A 19689-nucleotide genomic window follows, 5' to 3' on the forward strand; every position below is an offset into this window, starting at 1 on the left:
AAGTTAATCTCTTCATCAACCCTGGTCTTATCTTATTCCGAATGCGCCATTAACAGGGTTAATTGATTCTCACAATGGCGTCATCCCAGTCCTCTTCTTCGTCTATTCGTCCGCAGGCTGGACTGAACGAGGGGGACCAGCAATCCCTACCCCAGGTTGAGACTCTGATCTCGTATCTCCTGGGTGCCAAACGTTCGCTCTCCTCCATTACTCATGTCTGGCGGGCCAATGAAATAGTCACTGCGTCACACTCGGCACTGGAGAAGAGTGTTGTCCTGTGCTCCCGCACAGGCTTCTTACGCCGAGGCCTTAATGGACAACTTCGTCTTTTATACGATGTCCGTACCGAGGTCGAACAGATATCATACCGAGGTCGTGATGAGTTTTCAATGGCACTAAAAAACCTGGATGCTGCTGATGCTCGGCTCAGAAACACAATAGATCTGCTCCGCGGGACTATCGTTCACGCGTCATTCAGACCTGGCGATGAAGAGCAGAAGTCCCTACATGACTTTGTTGATGAGCGGGGCGTTGAAGAGCTACATGCCTCATTGAAAGCATCTATCGACCGCACTAACACAGCGCGCGCCGAATTGGATACGTCCAATCGTGAATTTGATGACGAACTTCAAGCCACCAGACAGTCGCTTCGTCACTACCACACAGCCACGAAGTTGGCGTCATCCCGATTATCAATCACATCTTCCTCGTCATCTGCCTCCGATTCCGGCCTTCTCACTTTGTCGTCTATGCCGGGCCAGATCCAATCGCTGGAGGCCCATGCTCAAGAAATGGCCATTCTTTTAGAAGCCCTAGTCAGGCATTTTGACCTATGTGTCACCGCCGTGAAGCATACAGATGGTGGAGGAGCAGTTGCGCGGTCCATCACGGGGGATATGCCAACTGTTGTTGACGGTAGCAACGACGGCATGCCAAACATCGGGGCAGAGATCAACGCCAATTTGAATGCACCTCTTGACCCAATGACTGACGCCGAGTATCAGGAGATGGTGGCTGTTTTGATCAAAGATGCCCCCGAGGCTGATGATGTTGTCATGGAGATCCAAGATCGCATTAATGAGATGGAATCCATATTTGAACAAGTGCAAGCCCAGCGAGATGCCCTTCTGTCTATCTCCAAGGCAACGATCGAAGTTCACAGCCATCTATCCTCTCTCGCGTCCTCTCGCTTACCCCGTTACATTTCCCAGGCACACAATTTCACGCGCGTTTGGCTTGAAGAAAACGACCGCATTAACTCTGGCCTCGCCGAACTCTCCGATCTGCACTCCCTGTACGACGGGTTCCTCAATGCTTACGACAGCCTGATGCTGGAAGTAGCACGTCGGCGTCATGTTCGCCAACGTGTGGAAAAGGTGCTCCGAGATACCCGGCACAAACTGGACCAGCTCCATGATGAAGATGCTGCTGCTCGTGATACTTTCCGCGTTGAACAGGGTGACTTTCTTCCCTCTGACATATGGCCTGGCGTTGGCTTAGCACCAATGCAGGTGCAGTTCTTGCGCCTCTCGGGTGGCCCCCTGGATAATGATCCTGTGGCCCAGAATGCACTCGAGGAACCTAGTGTACATGAGTACACAGGAGCTGTCAAGCCAAGAGTATCGGATGGAAGTGCCGAAGGAGAACAAATCCCTGACCTGCCAAGAGACCTCATCGAGGAAGCGTATGCAAGGGTGAAGGCACGAAACAAGGTCGCTTCACAAATGCACACCGCTTGATTTCCCCTGTGTCTCCGATACTGGCAGCTCTTTACTTTCGTCCAGTGCACATTTTCGTCCCATCACCGTCCGATTGTTGCACCAGTTCCATTGGTGTCCTCGGCCTCGCTCTGAACTTCACTACATTTGTAGCTAAGATGGAAATTGGATATTTGGCATCTCAATGCCGCTTATAACTATTACATCGTGACCATGGTATGATTGCAACTTAAATGACGAAAACACAATAGGTCTGACCTTCCGTCATGCTCACCATTCATGTTCCCTGCTCGATGCTCATTTCCTAGATGCATACTCTTGCGCCTTTTGCGGGATGTAAGCACTGTTTGGTGACACTTGTGGGGAATTTATGGCGAGAGGACGGATTGGAGTGACGTCCAAAGAGAGCTCTGATAAGTTGTTACCTCAATTTGTTTTTTTTTTTTTTGAACCAGTTGTGAATACCCATATACTGTGAATAGTGTACTCTGAATGAGAATTTTTGGTTCAGTCTTGAGGAGCTTGCATCAAATATATATTTATGTTTTTCCCATTTCTATCAAGTATAGACCAAGGTATCAAATGCCCAATGCTCCATCCATATATGCATTTCATCATCAAATCATGCCAAGCGGTAGATTGACACCGAGTGCAAACATTCGCAACTCGTGTACGTGCAAAGAAAGATAAGGTCAGAAAGCTACGAGAGCTTATTTCTTCTTTCTCGAAGACCCAGAAACAAGCTTCTTCTTCATGTGCTTCGGCATTTTGTTGGCCCGCTGCTCACGCTTCTCCTCCTTCACCTTTGCCTTGTGGTCGCGCTTGATGTCTTTATCTTCGAAACGCTTGCCTCGTGGCGGCTTCGGCGCGAACGGGTCTATTTCTTCATCGTCCGAGTCGGATCCCGATACGGAGACACCGCCGCTTGCATCAGATTCAGCGTCTTCCTCAACAGCATCAGTGGCAGTGGCCTTCTTTTTGCCACCGGCCAAGAGATCTCCGTAAATCAGATCAGCACCTTGGCCATCGCGAATGCGTTCGGCGTCACGCTCAACATCGTACACCTGCTCTAGGGTCTGGGGAATATATTGTTGACGGAAGACAGCAGTGTCGACATCCTCAGCCTCCTGTTGCTCATCGTCACCCTCCTCACGGGCAACGAGGAGCTTTTCAATGGCACTCGTCATCTCCTCATTGCCAGCGGTCCCATCAATGGGTCCTTCTGGGGAGATGATGAAGTTGAACACAGTCCGCTCGGGAAGAGTCAGAATGTTCTTTCGACGGAAGAAGTCGCTGACGTTCTTGATATCCATGCGCAGGAATTCTAGACTGCGCGGGTGGTCATGCTCAACACTTTGACTGACATCGATGATATACAGGCGTTCCTTATGGTACAGAATGTTGTACTCGCTCAGATCAGCGTGCACCAGACGGCAGGTCTGGTACATAACGCGCATATAGCCCAACAATTCGATATAGAGTGAGCGCCAACGAGTCTCAGGTTCAGGGATATTGAAGTCCACATCCTTAAGGCGCGGTGCGCCCAGACCCTTTGAGCTACCAATGAATCCCATAACAAGGACGTGCAGACGAAGGAAGATGGGCTCGGGGCAGGGAATACCAGCGGCATAGATTCTTCGCAGGTTTCGCATCTCCTTCTCGGCCCAAAGTTTGACCATGGCGCGGTTGTTGCTTTTGTTGTATCCCTGACGGAAACGGAACTCTCCAGTCACGTACTTATCACGATCCTTGAATACCAAGATACTTGTCTTGTAAACCTTGATCGCACGGTGTAGTGGGGCAGCATCCTCGTCTTCCTGCGAGATGGACATGGCATGATAGACATTCGCTTCCTTTCCGGTCGACAAACATCCGTGGATTTCCGAGACGAGACCTCGGTTGATCATCTGCAGCAAAAGCATCCGCGTACGGGGATCTAACACTTGTTCAGATGTGGCTCGGTCTGCCTTATCTCCACCCTTGCTGGAGTGCCCCGAAATACCGGCCTGTTGGTCGTCCAGCTTGATCTTTGCGGCATGGCGAGTGAGAGACTTGACCTGGTCATCGACAGACGCAGAGGTGTTCACGGTAGGCTTCTGGGTGTTCGTCTTGGGGTATGTCCATCTCGGCACATTGGAGTCGCTAGCGAGGTCGTTGATTCTGCGTTGGCGGTTGTATGCTTTGGTAAGATCGGAGTTATCGGAAGACAGAATATCTTCACGATCCAATTCCTCGTCGAAAATGTCGTCGTAGTACTCGTCTTCCTCATAGTCTTCCTCCTGCTCATCGGGCAGAACTTGCCCCGCCTCGGCGGAGTCTGCAGTATCAGGGTTCACGTAGCCTTCATTGGGCACGTAAGTATGCGACGGCGCGAGGCCATCGGCAATGCCAACTGCCTGGGCAGTATTCTCATTTGAAGCCATTCTGGATCTTCAAAGTTGAGAATGTAGAGATTTGAATATCTCCGTCGGTCCCCAAGGGATTTTTTTTTTCTGTGGCTCAAATTAGGATCACCGCCCGGCAGAACCCCGCGCCCATCGAGACGCGCTAATTTCGTTCCTCGCGTAGTCAATCCCAAGGCTTTGCAACACAATCACGACACCCTTCGGCCTTTGTCTGTTCATTGCTAGAGTGATCTGCTGGCTGTGATCCTTGTGGCACATTTTACCTTTAGTTTTTACTCTTGCGCCAGGCGCGTTATGCCGAGGGTGTTCTGATTGATACTCGCGTCGCGCGTTTCTTCTCAAGATGTATGTCAAGCAGATCATTATCCAAGGCTTCAAGAGGTATTTCCCACCCCACATATAATCCCTATGGATTTATGAACTTTCTATTGACTTCGCACCAAATTCAGCTACAAAGATCAAACGGTCATTGAGCCATTCTCCCCCAAACACAACGTCATTGTCGGCCGCAATGGTTCCGGAAAGAGTAACTTCTTCGCGGCCATTCGCTTCGTCCTCAGCGATGCCTACACTCATCTCGGCAGGGAGGAACGCCAAGCTCTTTTGCACGTATGTATCTTGGTATTACTCAAATTTACATAGGTTGACCCCAAGCAGGAAGGTTCCGGTTCGGCTGTGATGTCCGCCTACGTCGAGATTATCTTCGACAACTCCGACGACCGATTCCCCACCGGCAAGCCCGAGGTTGTCCTGCGTCGTACTATCGGTATTAAGAAGGATGAATACACTCTCGACCGCAAGAATGCCACCAAGAACGATGTTATGAACCTGCTCGAGTCGGCTGGTTTCTCTCGGTCCAACCCTTACTACATTGTCCCCCAAGGCCGAGTGACTGCGTTGACCAACATGAAGGACTCCGAGCGCCTGATTTTGCTTAAAGAGGTCGCCGGTACTCAGGTCTACGAAGCTCGTCGTACGGAGTCTTTGAAAATTATGAATGAGACCAACAGCAAGCGCACCAAGATCGACGAACTCCTCGACTACATTAACGAACGTCTTGCCGAACTCGAAGAAGAAAAGGACGAGCTTCGGAGCTATCAGGAGAAGGACAAGGAACGCCGCTGTCTAGAGTACACCATCTACTCCCTTGAACAACAGGAGATAGGTAAGGTGCTCAATGAGATCGAAGAGCGACGACAGAACGGCGTTGAGGATGCCGACAACAATCGTGACCAATTCGTTGAAGGCGAGAAGGCCATGGCTCAGATTGATGCTGAGATCGCTGAGTGCCGGCAACAGATTGAGTTCCTGAAGGTTGACAAGGCTCAACTGGAGGACGAACGGCGTGAAGCATCTAAAACTCTGGCTCAAAATGAGTTGAAGGCCAAGTCTTTGTCTGACAACCAGGCTGCCGCACAAGCACTCAAATCACGCTACGACTCCGACCTCAGCTCTGTTCAGACCGCTATCAGTGAGCGTGAAGCCGAACATCGGGAAATTCTCCCTCGGTTCAATGCCTTGAAGGATCAGGAGGACACCGTCAAATCACAGTTGACGGATGCCGAGACATCGCGTCAGCGTTTGTATGCGAAGCAAGGTCGGAACTCGCGATTCAAGAACAAATCCGAGCGTGACAAGTGGCTGAACATGGAAGTCCGCGAGAGCCATAATTCTATCAACACTGTCCAGGGTGTGATCTCTCAGACACAAGAAGATATCCAAGACCTAGAAGGCGAGATTGCCGCTTTGGAGCCGGAGACTGAACGCTTGCGCCAGCAAATCGATGGACGCGGGGACACAATGCATAATGTGGATCAACAAGTCCAAGATGCTAAGGATGAAAGAGACCGTCTCATGGACCAAAGAAAGTAAGCTCCCTTGAATCACTAATTGGCTAAAACCAGATATTAATGTTTCCGCAGGGAACTTTGGAGAGAAGAAGCAAAGCTTGACTCCGTGCTTTCGAATGCATCCCAGGAGGTGGACCGTGCCGAGCGAAATCTCTCGCAAATGATGGATAACAACACCAGTCGCGGAACCGCCGCAGTGCGCCGAATCCAGCGGCAGCATAACCTTGAAGGAGTCTACGGTACTCTTGCCGAGCTTTTCGATGTCAATGATAGATACCGCACCGCTGTCGAAGTCACTGCTGGCCAGAGTTTATTCCACTACGTTGTTGACACAGATGAAACTGCTACAACCGTTCTCGAGATTCTACAAAAGGAAAAGGCTGGTCGTGTGACTTTTATGCCTCTGAACAGGCTTCGCTCTAGGCCGATGAATATGCCTCGTGCTAGCGACACAATACCCATGATCGACAAGTTGCAGTACGACCCAGCATATGACAGAGCCTTCCAGCATGTGTTCGGCAAGACTATCATTTGCCCCAACCTGCAGGTTGCGTCACAGTACGCACGAAGCCATGGTGTCAATGCTATCACTCCAGAGGGTGATCGATCAGACAAGCGTGGTGCCTTGACTGGTGGATACCACGACTCCCGTCAGTCGCGACTGGATGCTGTCAAGGGTCTAGCTAAGTGGCGAGACGAGTATGAGACCAAGAGAAATCGCGGTACCGAAATCCGGAAAGAGTTGGAGAAACTCGACCAGATGATCACCAAGGCTGTTGGTGAACTGCAAAAGCTTGAGCAACAGAGACATCAGGTCCAGAACAGCAGTGGGCCTTTACGACACGAGTTGAGGGCCAAGCGTGATCTCCTTCAAAACAAGAACGATACTCTTGACGCCAAGCGACGCGCTCTTCGAAATGTTGAGTCTAACCTTGCGGCACTGAACGACCAAGTCAATGCATTCGAGACCGAACTGTCCTCGCCTTTCCAGAAAGCTCTCACCAGCGAAGAGGAAGCTCAGCTAGAGACTTTAAGCAGCACAGTGCAAGATCTGCGCCGTCAATACCAAGAGCTTTCGGGTCAGCGCAGCGAGCTCGAGGCACGCAAGTCGGTGCTGGAAGTTGAGCTTCGAGAGAACCTCAACCCTCGCCTTGACCAATTACTCAACAGAGACATTGATATCGCTGACGAGCAAGTTCAGGGTAACCTGAAAGAGACACAGCGTGAAGTGAAGCGCATTGGTCAGGCCTTGGAAAAGCTCAATGCACGACTTAAGGAGGTTGACACCTCAATTGAGGAAGGCAATACTCGCGTGATGGATCTGCAACAGCGTAATGCGGAGACCCGACGGGAAATTGAGGACCTCGCTCGGTCTATCGAGAAGCACCAGCGTCGTATGGAGAAGAGCATGCAAAAGAAGGCAGCACTCTCTAAGCAGGGTGCCGAATGCGCGGCTAACATCCGTTCCCTCGGTGTTCTTCCGGATGAAGCTTTCACCAAGTACCAAAACACCGACTCCAACACTGTTGTCAAGAAGCTCCACAAGACCAACGAGGCTCTTAAGAAATATTCCCATGTTAACAAGAAGGCGTTTGAGCAATATAACAGTTTCACTAAGCAGCGTGAGACTCTTACTACACGTCGTTCCGAGCTGGATGCGTCTCAGAAGTCTATCGATGACCTCATTTCTGTTCTTGATCAACGCAAGGACGAGGCCATTGAACGAACCTTCAAGCAGGTCTCACGCGAGTTCCACAACGTGTTCGAGAAGCTTGTTCCCGCCGGCCGTGGTCGTCTTATCATCCAAAGAAAGACAGACCGTGCTACACGACTTGATGACGATGTTGACTCGGATGACGAGGAAGCTCGCCAGAGCGTCGAAAACTACGTCGGTGTCGGCATCAGTGTGAGCTTCAATAGCAAGCACGATGATCAACAGCGTATTCAGCAGCTGAGTGGTGGACAAAAGAGTAAGCATTTCTAGTCCGAATCTGTATCTTGTTTCGCTGTTGCTAACTAACTTGCCATAGGTCTTTGCGCTCTCGCACTCGTTTTCGCCATCCAGGCTTGCGATCCCGCACCATTCTACCTATTCGACGAAATCGACGCCAACCTGGATGCTCAGTACCGGACAGCCGTTGCACAGATGCTCAAGTCCATCTCGGATTCCACCAATGGGCAGTTCATCTGCACTACCTTCCGGCCTGAAATGCTGCATGTGGCGGAGAAGTGCTATGGTGTGAGCTTCAGACAAAAGGCCAGTACTATCGATGTTGTCTCGCGCGAGGAGGCTCTCAAGTTCGTGGAGGAGCAGAAGACGTGATCGTCGTATTTCCCAGGTGTGCTCTTTGTATATTGTAATCAACATTTGCTTCGATGGACTAGCTGGCTGGCGTACTCTGATACCGAACTCTTTTTTATTTTATTATTCTATCTTCATTCCGATTCTTGCAACGTAGTTCTTTGTGTATGTCTCGATGAATTTTACACGACAGCTTTCTACCGACTTAAAATGGAATGGTCATGAAGTGTCATGAAGTGTCATGATATAGATTCGACAGAACGGCTTTTCTTTGCTAACATTTCTTGGAGAACTTGTAATGTTTTCACAGGTCAAGCTAGCTCACACTCAATCAAACTCTCCACGCCCCTCTGTGCAGTCCAAATCTTGACAATCTTCAGTCCAGCAGACTCCAGCAATGCATGCCATTGGCGTTCCGTACGCTCGCCAGATCCAAGATGCCCCATCATAAGCATGTCCAAACTCGTGGCTTCCCAGTAGGCCCCGGTGTCCGGAATCACATTCTCATTCACCAACACCTTACTATAGCCGGGCCGCATGGCGGCCACAGTGTTAGCGAGGATCTTGCGACAAAGCTCATCGGACCAGTTATGGAGAACAGAATGCATATAGTACGCGCGGGCTCCTATGCAGATAGAAGGTTAGTATATTCCAGTAATTGATGGCCTCAAAATGGCAATGCGCAAGAACATGGGAAAGTCTTCTATCTCCGTACCTTTGACTGGTTGCTCAGTAAAGAAATCATGACCGGTGACGTCAATAGAGTGGTGCAAATCCTTAACAGAAATCACGACCTCGGGAAGATCCTGAAGGACCAGACGACCGGGGAGGCCAGGCCATTTCCGACGGAAATCAGATAAATCATGACCAAAGCTACCTCCGACATCAACTAGCAGGACATCGTCGTCGCCAATCGTGACCCCATCTATAAGCTGCTCTTGGACCGGGTAGAAACCGGGATCCATCCAGCGGAGTCGGCCTTGCGCGTACGCCGACATGTGGTTATTAAACTGCTTTGCTGTGAGCGGTTCCTGTTGCACATGGCTGAAGAAACCCATGTCTGTTTCATGGCCCATTTGGAAAGCTGTGTCTGTGGGACTTGTAGGGTTTTGGTAGTTGTTTTTCTTGAGGAAGGCCGGTAGCGCCAGAATGCCTTTGGTGAAACGGCGGCTCCTGAATTTGTTAGTTGCGGTTCGGGGTATGGGGTTCTGGCTATCAACCTACATGAGCGGGAATGCGTCGCTATATCTCTCAACCGTGAGGACTTTTGAGAACCCAGTAGGGCAGTACTCGTTGTAGCCGGTCTCGGTTATTATTCCCATCGCAGCGAGATGCTTCATCAATCGCCCTACAAGAATTAGTCAGAATTTGGTGCTTGCTGGTGTATGAACAAACTACTGACCGAGCAAGATTGGATCCACGCTGGTTGCTTCGGCAAGCTCTGCGACAGTCTTCGGTTTGTCATCTGTGCCGAGAGCAGCGAAGAGATTTATATCAACACCAATCTCGAGTGCTGCATAACTTGTAGACTAAACAAATGCAATACCCGTCAGTCCAAATAATTTCAACTCGCCCCAAGAAGCACGGGATGACGAGTGATAACACACCTCGGACCAGCAGTGTCGAATAATGGCCTCTCGGGGTGTTTCCAATGCATAGGTCAATGATCGGGCAGCTTCTAGCAGCTTCAATCGTGCTTCGGGATCCTGAGCGAGGAGGTCTTTCCCATGGCTCGCAACGGTTTGAAGGAGACCAGGCACGGTATCTGGCAGGTTTGAGGTGAGAGCAAGACCCTCTACATTGGTGGTGTTGGACGTCATGATGGACTGTGTTTGCTGCAATGCATATGTAGAAGAACAGGTGGGTTTAAAAGGAGGCCCGGCGATGACGGAGTCTCCGCTACACTAAATCCTAGGTGTCAACATGCACCGGTACCTAATTACTGAACCCCTTACAGGACCAGATTCTAGTAAATTAGTGCTGTAGCGACCTTGTGCAGCAATTGGTTTATTGGATCTATTGGGGCAAACTCGGCAAGTTATATTAAATACACAGAGCCATTCTAATAGTGAATCCTGGCTGATAGAGGGAGTCAGGCCAGCTTAGCGGGGGTTATGTTTACATGAGTTGACCAATCACTGCTCTGGAGAAATGGAGACCTCAAGATCGGGAGTGGCTCGAGGACATCGATTCATCACGGATCAGGTAAAGATCGAGTAATGGGGAAAGACCTCAGGGTGACCGCACCACGACCTTCATGGTAGAAGGGGAGGAGGTCGTCCGCTCTTACACCCCCGTCTCCGACAAGGCTACTTCGATCTGCTCGTCAAGGCTTACCCCCAGGGTAATATCTCCAAATATTTCACACCGCCTCAATACTTAAAGATATAGCGCGTGATCTGAATATCGAGTTATTTTATACTAATATTGTAGACCTTATGCTTGTGACTACGATTCCACCAAGATATATTTATTATATCTTTCTAGAGCTCTTTTTAGGATAATAAGTTAGAAAATCCGTAGATGGTTAATTTTCTTCTGGCAATACAAGCCAACAACACTAAAGCCCTCAGTGGTCACTATGCACTGCGATAGTTAGATGCCACGGATGAAAACCTGATCAATCAGGTAAAGAGTCTTTCAACAATCCCACCAGCAACCTCACTCGTTTACCCATTCAAACAAGATATCCTCAGGGACATCACGAACCAAAATATGCACATGTTCCAATGCCCTCACGCTCTGTAGACCGACCCAATTCTTAAACCATAGCACATGGGAGTCAGGTTCCGGGAAATTGTGAGGATCCTGAGCCAACCGGTCCACGAAGGTCTTTCGAACAAAACTGTTGATCAATGTACGAGATTCATCGGTCAAATGGCCCTCCTCGGATTGTACAGGGATGGGAGTGCGCAGCCACACGACGAGATGTGAGATTCCAGGGGTGATGCCATAGGGCCAGTCATTGCGAAGGATCTTGTAGTCCTCGGGATCGGCAAAGGGACGCGGGTTCTTGAAGGTCGCCGGAGTCCCGCGTTGCTGGATAACCGCGGAGCCAATGCCGCTGGCAGTGTTTAGCGGCAAATGCCACTTTAATCGCTCCTGGCAAATATAATTCATGATCGAGCCATACTGGGCTTTGATCTGTTGTGTCCAGGCCAGGTATCGGCGGAGATCGGAGGGCTTCCGCTTGAGTGCGCCGAGATCATTTCGCGCTATTACGGTATATGACATGAGGGGAATTGTTCCTAGGGTAGAATTGGAGCACATGTGAACACTTACCGATGATGCTTTTTAGGTCTTCCCAATCGTGGTATACGAACTCCTCGTCGGTCATGGCCAGAAGCTTGTGATCCAATTCCGTTAGATTAAAGGCAGGGGGTACTGGTACTTCTGGTACTTCGGACATTTTGATGGCTTTGAAAAGAAGAAAAGAAGAAATAAAAAGCTGTACAAGAAAGCTAATAACCCAAGTAAGTCCAATAACCCCAGAGTAAGTCGAGGAAGTCCAAGTAAACACATGCAAAGTCGGGGAAATCGTAACCCCAAAAGGTGGGAAATTCCGTTGGGCGGACTAGCCCCCTCACTTCTTTTTATCTCCTCTCTCTCTTCTCTTTTCTCTTCTACTTCAATCGCAACTGTTTTTTTTTTTGAACTACAGTATCCGAGTTCTGTCATAATGAGGTGAGTTAATGTTCTTCACCTCTCCACCCCTATAACATCGAACAATGGCTGATTCCTCGAAGTCTCGCCACCATCGGCACGGCCCTCGTGCCCTCCGCCCTGCTCATCGCGGGTGTTTACGCCGTTAAGCCCGAGTTTATCGCCTATGCAATCGCTATCGCTGGAATGCTGGCTGGTTACTTGGTTTTCAGCAACAGTGCGTGCATTTCTTTTATTTAAATATCCGAGTGGTGGAGGAGCTGAGGAACTGAACTGACCCCATTGATCTCAGAGCCTCGCAAGGTCTTGAACCCCACTGAATTCCAGAACTTCGTCCTCAAGGAGAAGAACGAGATCTCTCACAATGTCGCCATCTACCGTTTTGCCCTCCCCCGTTCCACCGATATCCTTGGCCTCCCCATCGGTCAGCACATCTCTCTCGCCGCTACTATCGCCGGTCAGCCTAAGGAGGTCGTTCGCTCTTACACCCCCATCTCCTCCGACAACGAGGCCGGCTACTTCGATCTGCTCGTCAAGGCTTACCCCCAGGGTAACATCTCCAAGTATCTTACCGAGCTGAAGGTCGGCGACAACATGAAGGTCCGCGGCCCCAAGGGCGCAATGGTGTACACCCCCAACATGTGCCGTCACATTGGTATGATTTCCGGTGGAACTGGTATCACCCCCATGCTCCAGGTTATCAAGGCCATCATCCGCAACCGTCCCCGCAACGGTGGCAACGACACCACCAAGGTTGACCTGATCTTCGCCAACGTCAACCCCGATGACATCTTGCTCAGGGACCAGCTCGAGGAGTTGGAGAAGGAGGATGATGGATTCCGCGTCTACTACGTTCTCAACAACCCGCCCGAGGGCTGGACCGGCGGTGTCGGCTTCGTGACTCCCGATATGATCAAGGTAAGTTTGCGTGTTGTGCTCGGCTGTGCTACCTCAATACTAATTAAACCTTCTTATAGGAGCGCCTGCCCGCCCCCGCTGCCGATGTTAAGATCTTCCTCTGCGGTCCCCCTCCCATGGTCAGCGCCATGAAGAAGTCCACCGAGGCTCTTGGATACACCAAGGCGCGCCCTGTCAGCAAGCTGGAGGACCAGGTCTTCTGCTTCTAAGGGATTCGCTGCGAATCAACGAAAAGTTACTGTTTTCGAACTTGACTCTGCCCTTTATATATGCGAATCGGCTATAGAATATTAGCGGGTCCGGGCGAAGCATTTCTGTTTTTATGTATAGTCTCTGTTGGTGTGGGATTAGATGTGTCAATAGACTCTAGCCTAGGGATTAAAAGATGTCCCTCGGGGCTCGAACGCGTGAAATATCCGCCTAGATCTTGGTATTAATACCACATTCTTAATCGACGTTAATATCTAACTACACATGTGTATAATTTTCTTTACATATCATCTACTCTATCTTCGTCATATGTGTACAGTTGATGTCGCTTCAAAAGCTTCATCTGGCATAACACTCTAGTCACGGTGCTTAGACCTTCCTTCAACGCCCTCATGCTACCATCATATAGACAGACATAGCTCGTAGCGTTTAGCCCACAGACCCGTATCTGTTTGATCCAATTATGCCGGGACATGAAATCGTTCTGCCCCTGTAATGCATGATCATAATCCCTTCGAGCTTGGATCTAGTTAGAACAACGCCATAAGATGCACCTTTAGAAGGGACTTAGTGGATTCGAACATTCTACATACTCAAGTCTATTTCCCCCCTGCTGGCGTGAGATAGGCACAGGCCAAACGCACCATGAGTATGCAGCGTCTCCATCTTTAGCTACTAATATATAGGGAGCTCCTAAAGCTCTCAAACATTGAACACGCACTAGTCACATTATGAAGTAAAAACCAACGATGTGGAATCTGTATATGCATTCATTTCAACCAACCATAACACTAACAGTCTTTACTATTATTATCTCGACTAGTATCTCGACTAGTATCTCGACTAGTATCTTGACTAGTATCTTCACTGGTATCCTCACTAGTATCTTTTGCCCACCACTCCGGATGCACCATCCGATCGCACACATTGTCTCTACAGCATTCCTTACCTTCATGAAAGGGCTTCAGATCAAATAGCAGTTCGCGGTTGATACTTGCATTCCCATTCAGAATCTGGACCCTGTACCACTCCGCCAGTTGCAAAGCGTCGGCAACAGCTCCGCCCGTGGTTCTATGGGGTTTGGAGACTGGTATCGAGATACACCACCGAGATCGTCGATCCATGGGCTCACTACTAAATTTGAACTTCTTCTCCCGGATACGTTCAATGATGAAGCAAATCAACGCTCCGTCAGTGCGAAGGTAAAAATGATCCTTGATAGTAAAGGTGATATTGATCCACGTGTTTTCGGGGCACTCATCCACACCTGGGCCGTGGTGGATGGTAATGTAATATGACATATTGGTTAGCTCCCTAAGTCCATTGGCTGCTTAGAGGCTGATATTTTCAAGATGACGATACCCGTGACGGGTGATTCTGTCGAGTTCTTTGGTCGCGAAATAATGTTGCTTTGTCGGTGAAATGGATGCTGGGAATGGAAACCCAATAAATAAAAGGCACTGACCGACTATAAAAGAATATTTCCTTATGACATATTACCTTGGGTCCTTTGGCGAGAACAAAGGCATTATGTTCCAATCCCATTGTCAAGTCAAGTCTTTGATGAATACGAATCAGGAAACAAAGCTTTGAACTTATTTGTGGTGTTCATTGTTTTGTTGCAATTCTACCAAGCTCCGTGATCCCCGGCCATTGTGTTCTCTTTTCAGAGTGGCACTGGAGGGGAGAGCGGGTGATAATGAGATACAAAAGAAGGAATCGACAAGGAATGGGCTACAGGTATCCCTTCTCCGCCTCCCACAGATTTCTTTCTATGCCTCCTCGGTGTTCTTCTCGAGAGTAGGACGACCGCCTCGGGTGAGCTCGTAGTTAGTGCTAGAAAGGTAAAAGGTCAGCAAAATCCCATGCAAGCAGACAGAGCGGATCGACTCACTACCGAACCTTCTTACACCTAGTGGTACCGGAGTTAGCAGGGAACCATAAATAGAGGAAAAGCCGATAGATATACACACGTAGCGGATCAACGGTAATACCGGGGTAGTCATTGCTCCCTTTCTTTAAAGTCAAATTAGCATGGAGTCAGTTGTGTTCAGCGTGTGTAATACTTACCAGGTGATAGTCACGGATGTGTCGACGCAACAATGGGGCAGGATTTTCGACATTGACCTGTGCAGACTTGTCGGTCTTCCACGTACAGTACGGGCACCGTTTTGCACAGTCTGGAATGAGCTGGATAGGAGACGTGTCAGTTAAGTAAACATCAGCTTCAAACACCCGAGAGTTACAAGAATAGCATGCTCGGCTGGCCAAGTAGTTTCGGAGTGCTCGAGACAGTCGCAAAGCTTGGCATTGGGACTGATACTATATTAGCCAGGAGTGCATACACGGTAAATGTGTTTGACACGTTATGGTAAGTACTTACGCCCAGACTGTAGGCTCGATGGGACGGGAGCTTGTCCAACAATCATCATACGGCCACAAAGACGGATCAGGCGAAGGAGTCGCGATACCAGTCTCGGCGTTTGAGGCCTCATCGGGCTCTGTTTTCATTGGGTTGGGAATATCCATCAGTTCACCAAGCTGAGAATCCAGTCTGGGATCGATGTTTGGGGGCAACGGCGACGCCATGGCGTTGATAAAGTTGTACACCGTATGAATCTGTAAGATCTCTGTGAACATGAGTACTTAGTGGGCCAGAGGAAGGATGAAAGAATACAGATGGCTACTGACCGTGGAAATTGATAAGTTGGGGGGGTCGCGTTGCAAAGCGACAGTGATAAACGTGGAAGTGACCGTGGTAAACGTGAGTTGGAGGCAAGTTCATTAAATAGTAACCGCAGTACCCTTTGCGCAATGCGTCCCTATCACCCCCCACCCCTGTACTGCCACCCCTTCTGCACTTCTAGGAAGTCCGGAGTGCTCGTGTATTCTCTACCATTTTACGGGCTAAGCCATATGTCTTGTTATGCATTTTTGTTCGACAATCCGGGCACTTGCCGAGGATTTTGGAGTTATTTATGTCTTTCTCTTGCTAAGTATATACAGAGACATTGTTATGAGATAAATGGCCAGCCAGATGGCAGCAAAACAACAGAAAGCAACCCCCCCCAAAACTAAGACCTAAGACATATCATACTAGTGTATAGAAATAATACTCCATCTGAAGAGCGAAGGAGAAGAGATATGCAATTCACTGACAGAATCAACTACTAGAGCAAATATCTATTCATTGCGTTTCAATCATGTCCACAACCATAGTCAAAAATCCCACGCGATATTCACTCGCAGTTGGTCGTTGTAATAGCGATAGGACCCTGTCTTCCGAAAATATTGAAAATTTGTACGATGCCGAGTAGTCGACTGCATTGGCATCTCGCAGAAGCTTGACAACGTCCTGGATCATTTGCCAAGATGGGTAGTAGTCTGCACACCGGAGGTGGAGTTTGTCGTTGAAGCTGTCTGCAAGCTTGCTGGGAGTTTCCTCGCTCACTACCTAGAGGCTCAGGCTTAATATCTCGCTCAGGATAAAAGTATTTGAAAGTCGCCTGTCTCATATGGGTGTGTATGTAGTCTGTGATCTAAACTAGTAGTGTATATTCGATATAGGGTTTCAGTAGATCACGTTCAAGTGACGTCACAGTTAATCGATAAGACCTGTGTAAACACGTGACTCACCGCCCTCTTTGAGTCAGAGGGCAAGTCAAAAAGGGAAGGCCCAAAGGAAAAAGAAAAAGGCAAAAAAAAAAAAAAGATCCCCGAGAGATTTCCCCCTCTTTATGGGTCATTGTCTAAGCGGGGCTCGGCGGTTCACAGCCATTTTTTCTCCGTTGCGTTGCCCCTCTAAACCTTCGACTTTTCCGACTTTGATACGCGCATTCGGTACATCGCGAGGATTCTCAATCATGTCCGCAGCTTCTCTCCCCGCCTCTGTTGAGGCTCTCTCGCTTCAATCCACGGCACAGAAGTCTCAATTCGCCGGCTGCTTCCCGACACTGAATCCGATAGATATCTACCGCCAGCACATTGCGGAGGAGTTGAGCAAAGCCGCTGATATCGATGCTCAGAAGATTTACCCGCGCATTGCCTGGACCAGTACTTTGGACAAGGGTGACCTTTCATTGCCGGTATGTGGTGGCACATGCCAAGCGCAATTCGCATGTTTCGCAAAATCATGAGGCCTTAGACTAACAATGTCTTGTTGCATACATCTAGGTGGCTTCTCTTCAGATTAAGCAAAACCCCGTGGAGCTTGCCAAGGATCTTGTCTCCAAGTTCCCCGCCTCCGACCTTATTCACCCCCCAACTCAGCTTGGTCCTCACATCCAGTTCTTCTGCAAACCTCAGCCATTGACCAGCAATGTTCTTGGACGTATCCTGAAGGAGAAGGCCGCGTATGGAACAAACGGCAACCAGGGTCAGAAGGACCCCTCCGACCCCTCCAAGGGCCAGAAGAAGATCATCATCGAGTTCTCGTCCCCCAACATCGCCAAGCCCTTCCACGCTGGTCATCTGCGCAGTACCATCATCGGTGGTTTCCTCGCCAATATCTACACTGTTATGGGATGGAATGTCATCAAAATGAACTACCTGGGTGACTGGGGTAAGCAGTATGGTTTGCTGGCCAACGGCTTCAAGGAATACGGCAATGAGGAAGCTCTTATCAAAGACCCCATCAACCACCTCTTCGATGTCTACGTCAAGATCAACCGTCACGTCAGTGACCAGGATGGACCTATCAAGGAGCTGAAGGAACAGATCAAGGCGAAGAAGGAGAAGAACGAGGATGTTGCTGAGCTCGAGGCACAGCTTGCCAAGCTTGTGGACGTGAGCGAGGACGAGAAGGCCCGTCGCTACTTCAAGAGTATGGAGGACGGTGACCCCGCGGCTCTTTCTCTCTGGCGTAAGTTCCGTGATCTCAGCATTGAGAAGTACAAGCAGACCTACGCTCGTCTCAACATCGACTTCGATGTTTACTCCGGTGAATCTCAGATCAAGTCTGAGAGCATGACCGATGCCTACAAGCTTATGGAGCAGGCTGGTGTCTCCGAGAAGTCCGAGGGTGCTGTTATTGTGGACTTCACCAAGCACGGTGCCAAGAAGCTGGGCAAGGCTATCATTGTCCGCAAGGATGGCACTCCTCTCTACCTGACCCGCGATATCGGTGCCATCACCGAGCGTGATAACGAGTACCACTTCGACAAGATGATCTACGTTGTTGCCGCTCAACAGGATCTCCACCTGGCTCAGCTCTTCAAGGTCACTGAACTTATGGGCCACAAGGACCTGGCCTCCCGATGCCAGCACATTAACTTCGGTATGGTCCGTGGTATGAGTACCCGCAAGGGTACCGTCAAGTTCTTGGATGACATCCTGCGCGATGTTGGTGACAAGATGCACGAGGTCATGAAGAAGAATGAAGTCAAGTACGCACAGGTCGAGGATCCTGTGAAGACTGCCGATATTCTGGGTATCACTTCCGTTATGGTGCAGGATATGACTGGCAAGCGGTATGTACAGAGTGTTTTTCTTTCCCGCTTACTTCCGTCTATCTGTTTACTAATTGTATGTTTCCTTTCAGCGTTAACGGCTACGACTTCAACCTGGATGCCATGACATCCTTCGAGGGTGACACTGGCCCATACCTGCAGTACGCTCACGCTCGTCTGTGCTCCATGACCCGCAAGTCCGAGTTGGATGTTAACGAGCTGGTCAACGCCAACTTCGATCTTTTGACCGAGCAGCATGCTGTCGACTTGGTTCGCCTGCTGGCTCAATGGCCCGACGTACTTCTCCAGACTGCCAAGACTCTTGAGCCCATCACTGTCCTCAGTTACCTGTTCCGGATGACACACATGTTGAGCTCTAGCTACGATGTACTCAAGGTGATCGGTAGCGAGCCCGATGTCAAGCAGGCGCGTATGGCGTTGTATGCCTCGGCCCGCCAGGTTCTGAACAACGGCATGCGGGTTCTTGGTCTCAGCCCTGTTCAGCGGTTAGTCTTTCCCATCCTTGTTGAAGAAGCAATCACTAACTCATCCGTTCTAGTATGTAAATTCGGCTTATTCGCCCGATTTTACTCACTTTTCTGTGTGGTGTTTTCAGTAGTCAGTATTTCTCAAAGACTGGTGTCTTCGGTATACCTTGATTTTAATTTAGTTGCATTGGGCTCCAAGAGCGGGACGAATAAAAATGGCATATGCTTCTTCTTTTACCGAGATCATTCTCAGGTTTCCCCTTTTTTCTTTTCTTTTTTTTTTCTTTTTTGAACGCCGCATTCTTAAGAAAAAAAATGGGGACGATCCCCGACGGGGACGGGGCTTGGACCCCGTCCACGCATCTACTACCCATGCACCCCACATAGCAAAAGCGCTATTGTTTTGTGGAATCTCATCCAAGGGATTTTATCTAGGCTCATGAATTTTCTCTAACATTATCCACTACGGAGTAGAGGACGGCGTCTCCCCGGGGGATCGGGGACCATCGAGGTATTATGTCAGCTCGGGCTTGAGTCCCAAAACTGAGCCCTATCTTCAGCCTCACCTGGGCAAGTCGGGGACCACCTCAGACACGTAATAAGGGCTTTGTCCCGGGGTCTCGACGCTAGACAGGGATTTATAAGTCCGTGGGTCTAGGTACAAATAATATGGGTGTGTTTAAAATTA

General features: G+C 49.4%; 9 protein-coding genes across 9 annotated transcripts; 4 read left to right on the forward strand and 5 right to left on the reverse strand.

The window, feature by feature from the left end:
• Positions 1-74: 74 nt before the first annotated feature.
• On the forward strand, positions 75-1739 carry N7471_005369 (autophagy-related protein 17; the record flags this gene model as incomplete). The annotated part of the gene is made up of 1 exon (XM_057278088.1): positions 75-1739. One exon carries the CDS (start codon positions 75-77, stop codon positions 1737-1739), a length of 1665 nt encoding a protein of 554 aa, XP_057137698.1.
• A 689-nt stretch (positions 1740-2428) lies between these two features.
• N7471_005370 (serine/threonine-protein kinase RIO1) lies at positions 2429-4141 on the reverse strand (the record flags this gene model as incomplete). Its single annotated transcript, XM_057278089.1, has 1 exon — positions 2429-4141. One exon carries the CDS (start codon positions 4139-4141, stop codon positions 2429-2431), a length of 1713 nt encoding a protein of 570 aa, XP_057137699.1.
• Positions 4142-4466: 325 nt separating this feature from the next.
• N7471_005371 (chromosome segregation protein SMC) lies at positions 4467-8296 on the forward strand (the record flags this gene model as incomplete). The annotated part of the gene is made up of 5 exons (XM_057278090.1): positions 4467-4504; positions 4573-4732; positions 4781-5991; positions 6046-7943; positions 8004-8296. The coding sequence occupies 5 exons, from the start codon at positions 4467-4469 to the stop codon at positions 8294-8296; spliced, it is 3600 nt and encodes a 1199-aa protein (XP_057137700.1).
• Positions 8297-8586: 290 nt separating this feature from the next.
• Positions 8587-10112, reverse strand: N7471_005372 (uncharacterized protein; the record flags this gene model as incomplete). The annotated part of the gene is made up of 5 exons (XM_057278091.1): positions 9883-10112; positions 9678-9804; positions 9500-9623; positions 8991-9448; positions 8587-8900 (listed from the first exon to the last, which is right to left on the reverse strand). Exons 1-5 carry the CDS (start codon positions 10093-10095, stop codon positions 8587-8589), a joined length of 1236 nt encoding a protein of 411 aa, XP_057137701.1. The 5' UTR covers positions 10096-10112.
• Positions 10113-10936: 824 nt separating this feature from the next.
• N7471_005373 (GIG1 family protein) lies at positions 10937-11684 on the reverse strand (the record flags this gene model as incomplete). Its single annotated transcript, XM_057278092.1, has 2 exons — positions 10937-11490; positions 11558-11684. The coding sequence occupies 2 exons, from the start codon at positions 11682-11684 to the stop codon at positions 10937-10939; spliced, it is 681 nt and encodes a 226-aa protein (XP_057137702.1).
• Positions 11685-11954: 270 nt separating this feature from the next.
• On the forward strand, positions 11955-13065 carry N7471_005374 (cytochrome b5 reductase family protein; the record flags this gene model as incomplete). The annotated part of the gene is made up of 4 exons (XM_057278093.1): positions 11955-11959; positions 12022-12155; positions 12231-12856; positions 12916-13065. The coding sequence occupies 4 exons, from the start codon at positions 11955-11957 to the stop codon at positions 13063-13065; spliced, it is 915 nt and encodes a 304-aa protein (XP_057137703.1).
• A 776-nt stretch (positions 13066-13841) lies between these two features.
• On the reverse strand, positions 13842-14367 carry N7471_005375 (uncharacterized protein; the record flags this gene model as incomplete). The annotated part of the gene is made up of 2 exons (XM_057278094.1): positions 13842-13870; positions 14016-14367. The coding sequence occupies 2 exons, from the start codon at positions 14365-14367 to the stop codon at positions 13842-13844; spliced, it is 381 nt and encodes a 126-aa protein (XP_057137704.1).
• Positions 14368-14838: 471 nt separating this feature from the next.
• On the reverse strand, positions 14839-15655 carry N7471_005376 (uncharacterized protein; the record flags this gene model as incomplete). The annotated part of the gene is made up of 5 exons (XM_057278095.1): positions 14839-14902; positions 14961-15082; positions 15137-15256; positions 15313-15382; positions 15450-15655. 5 exons carry the CDS (start codon positions 15653-15655, stop codon positions 14839-14841), a joined length of 582 nt encoding a protein of 193 aa, XP_057137705.1.
• Positions 15656-16929: 1274 nt separating this feature from the next.
• On the forward strand, positions 16930-19079 carry N7471_005377 (arginine--tRNA ligase; the record flags this gene model as incomplete). Its single annotated transcript, XM_057278096.1, has 4 exons — positions 16930-17151; positions 17240-18534; positions 18606-19019; positions 19073-19079. The coding sequence occupies 4 exons, from the start codon at positions 16930-16932 to the stop codon at positions 19077-19079; spliced, it is 1938 nt and encodes a 645-aa protein (XP_057137706.1).
• Positions 19080-19689: the final 610 nt, after the last annotated feature.

This window comes from Penicillium samsonianum (genome assembly GCF_028829775.1).
Source record: "Penicillium samsonianum strain IBT 33392 chromosome Unknown utg000003l_segment0_segment0, whole genome shotgun sequence".
Classification (NCBI taxonomy): Eukaryota; Fungi; Ascomycota; class Eurotiomycetes; order Eurotiales; family Aspergillaceae; genus Penicillium; species Penicillium samsonianum.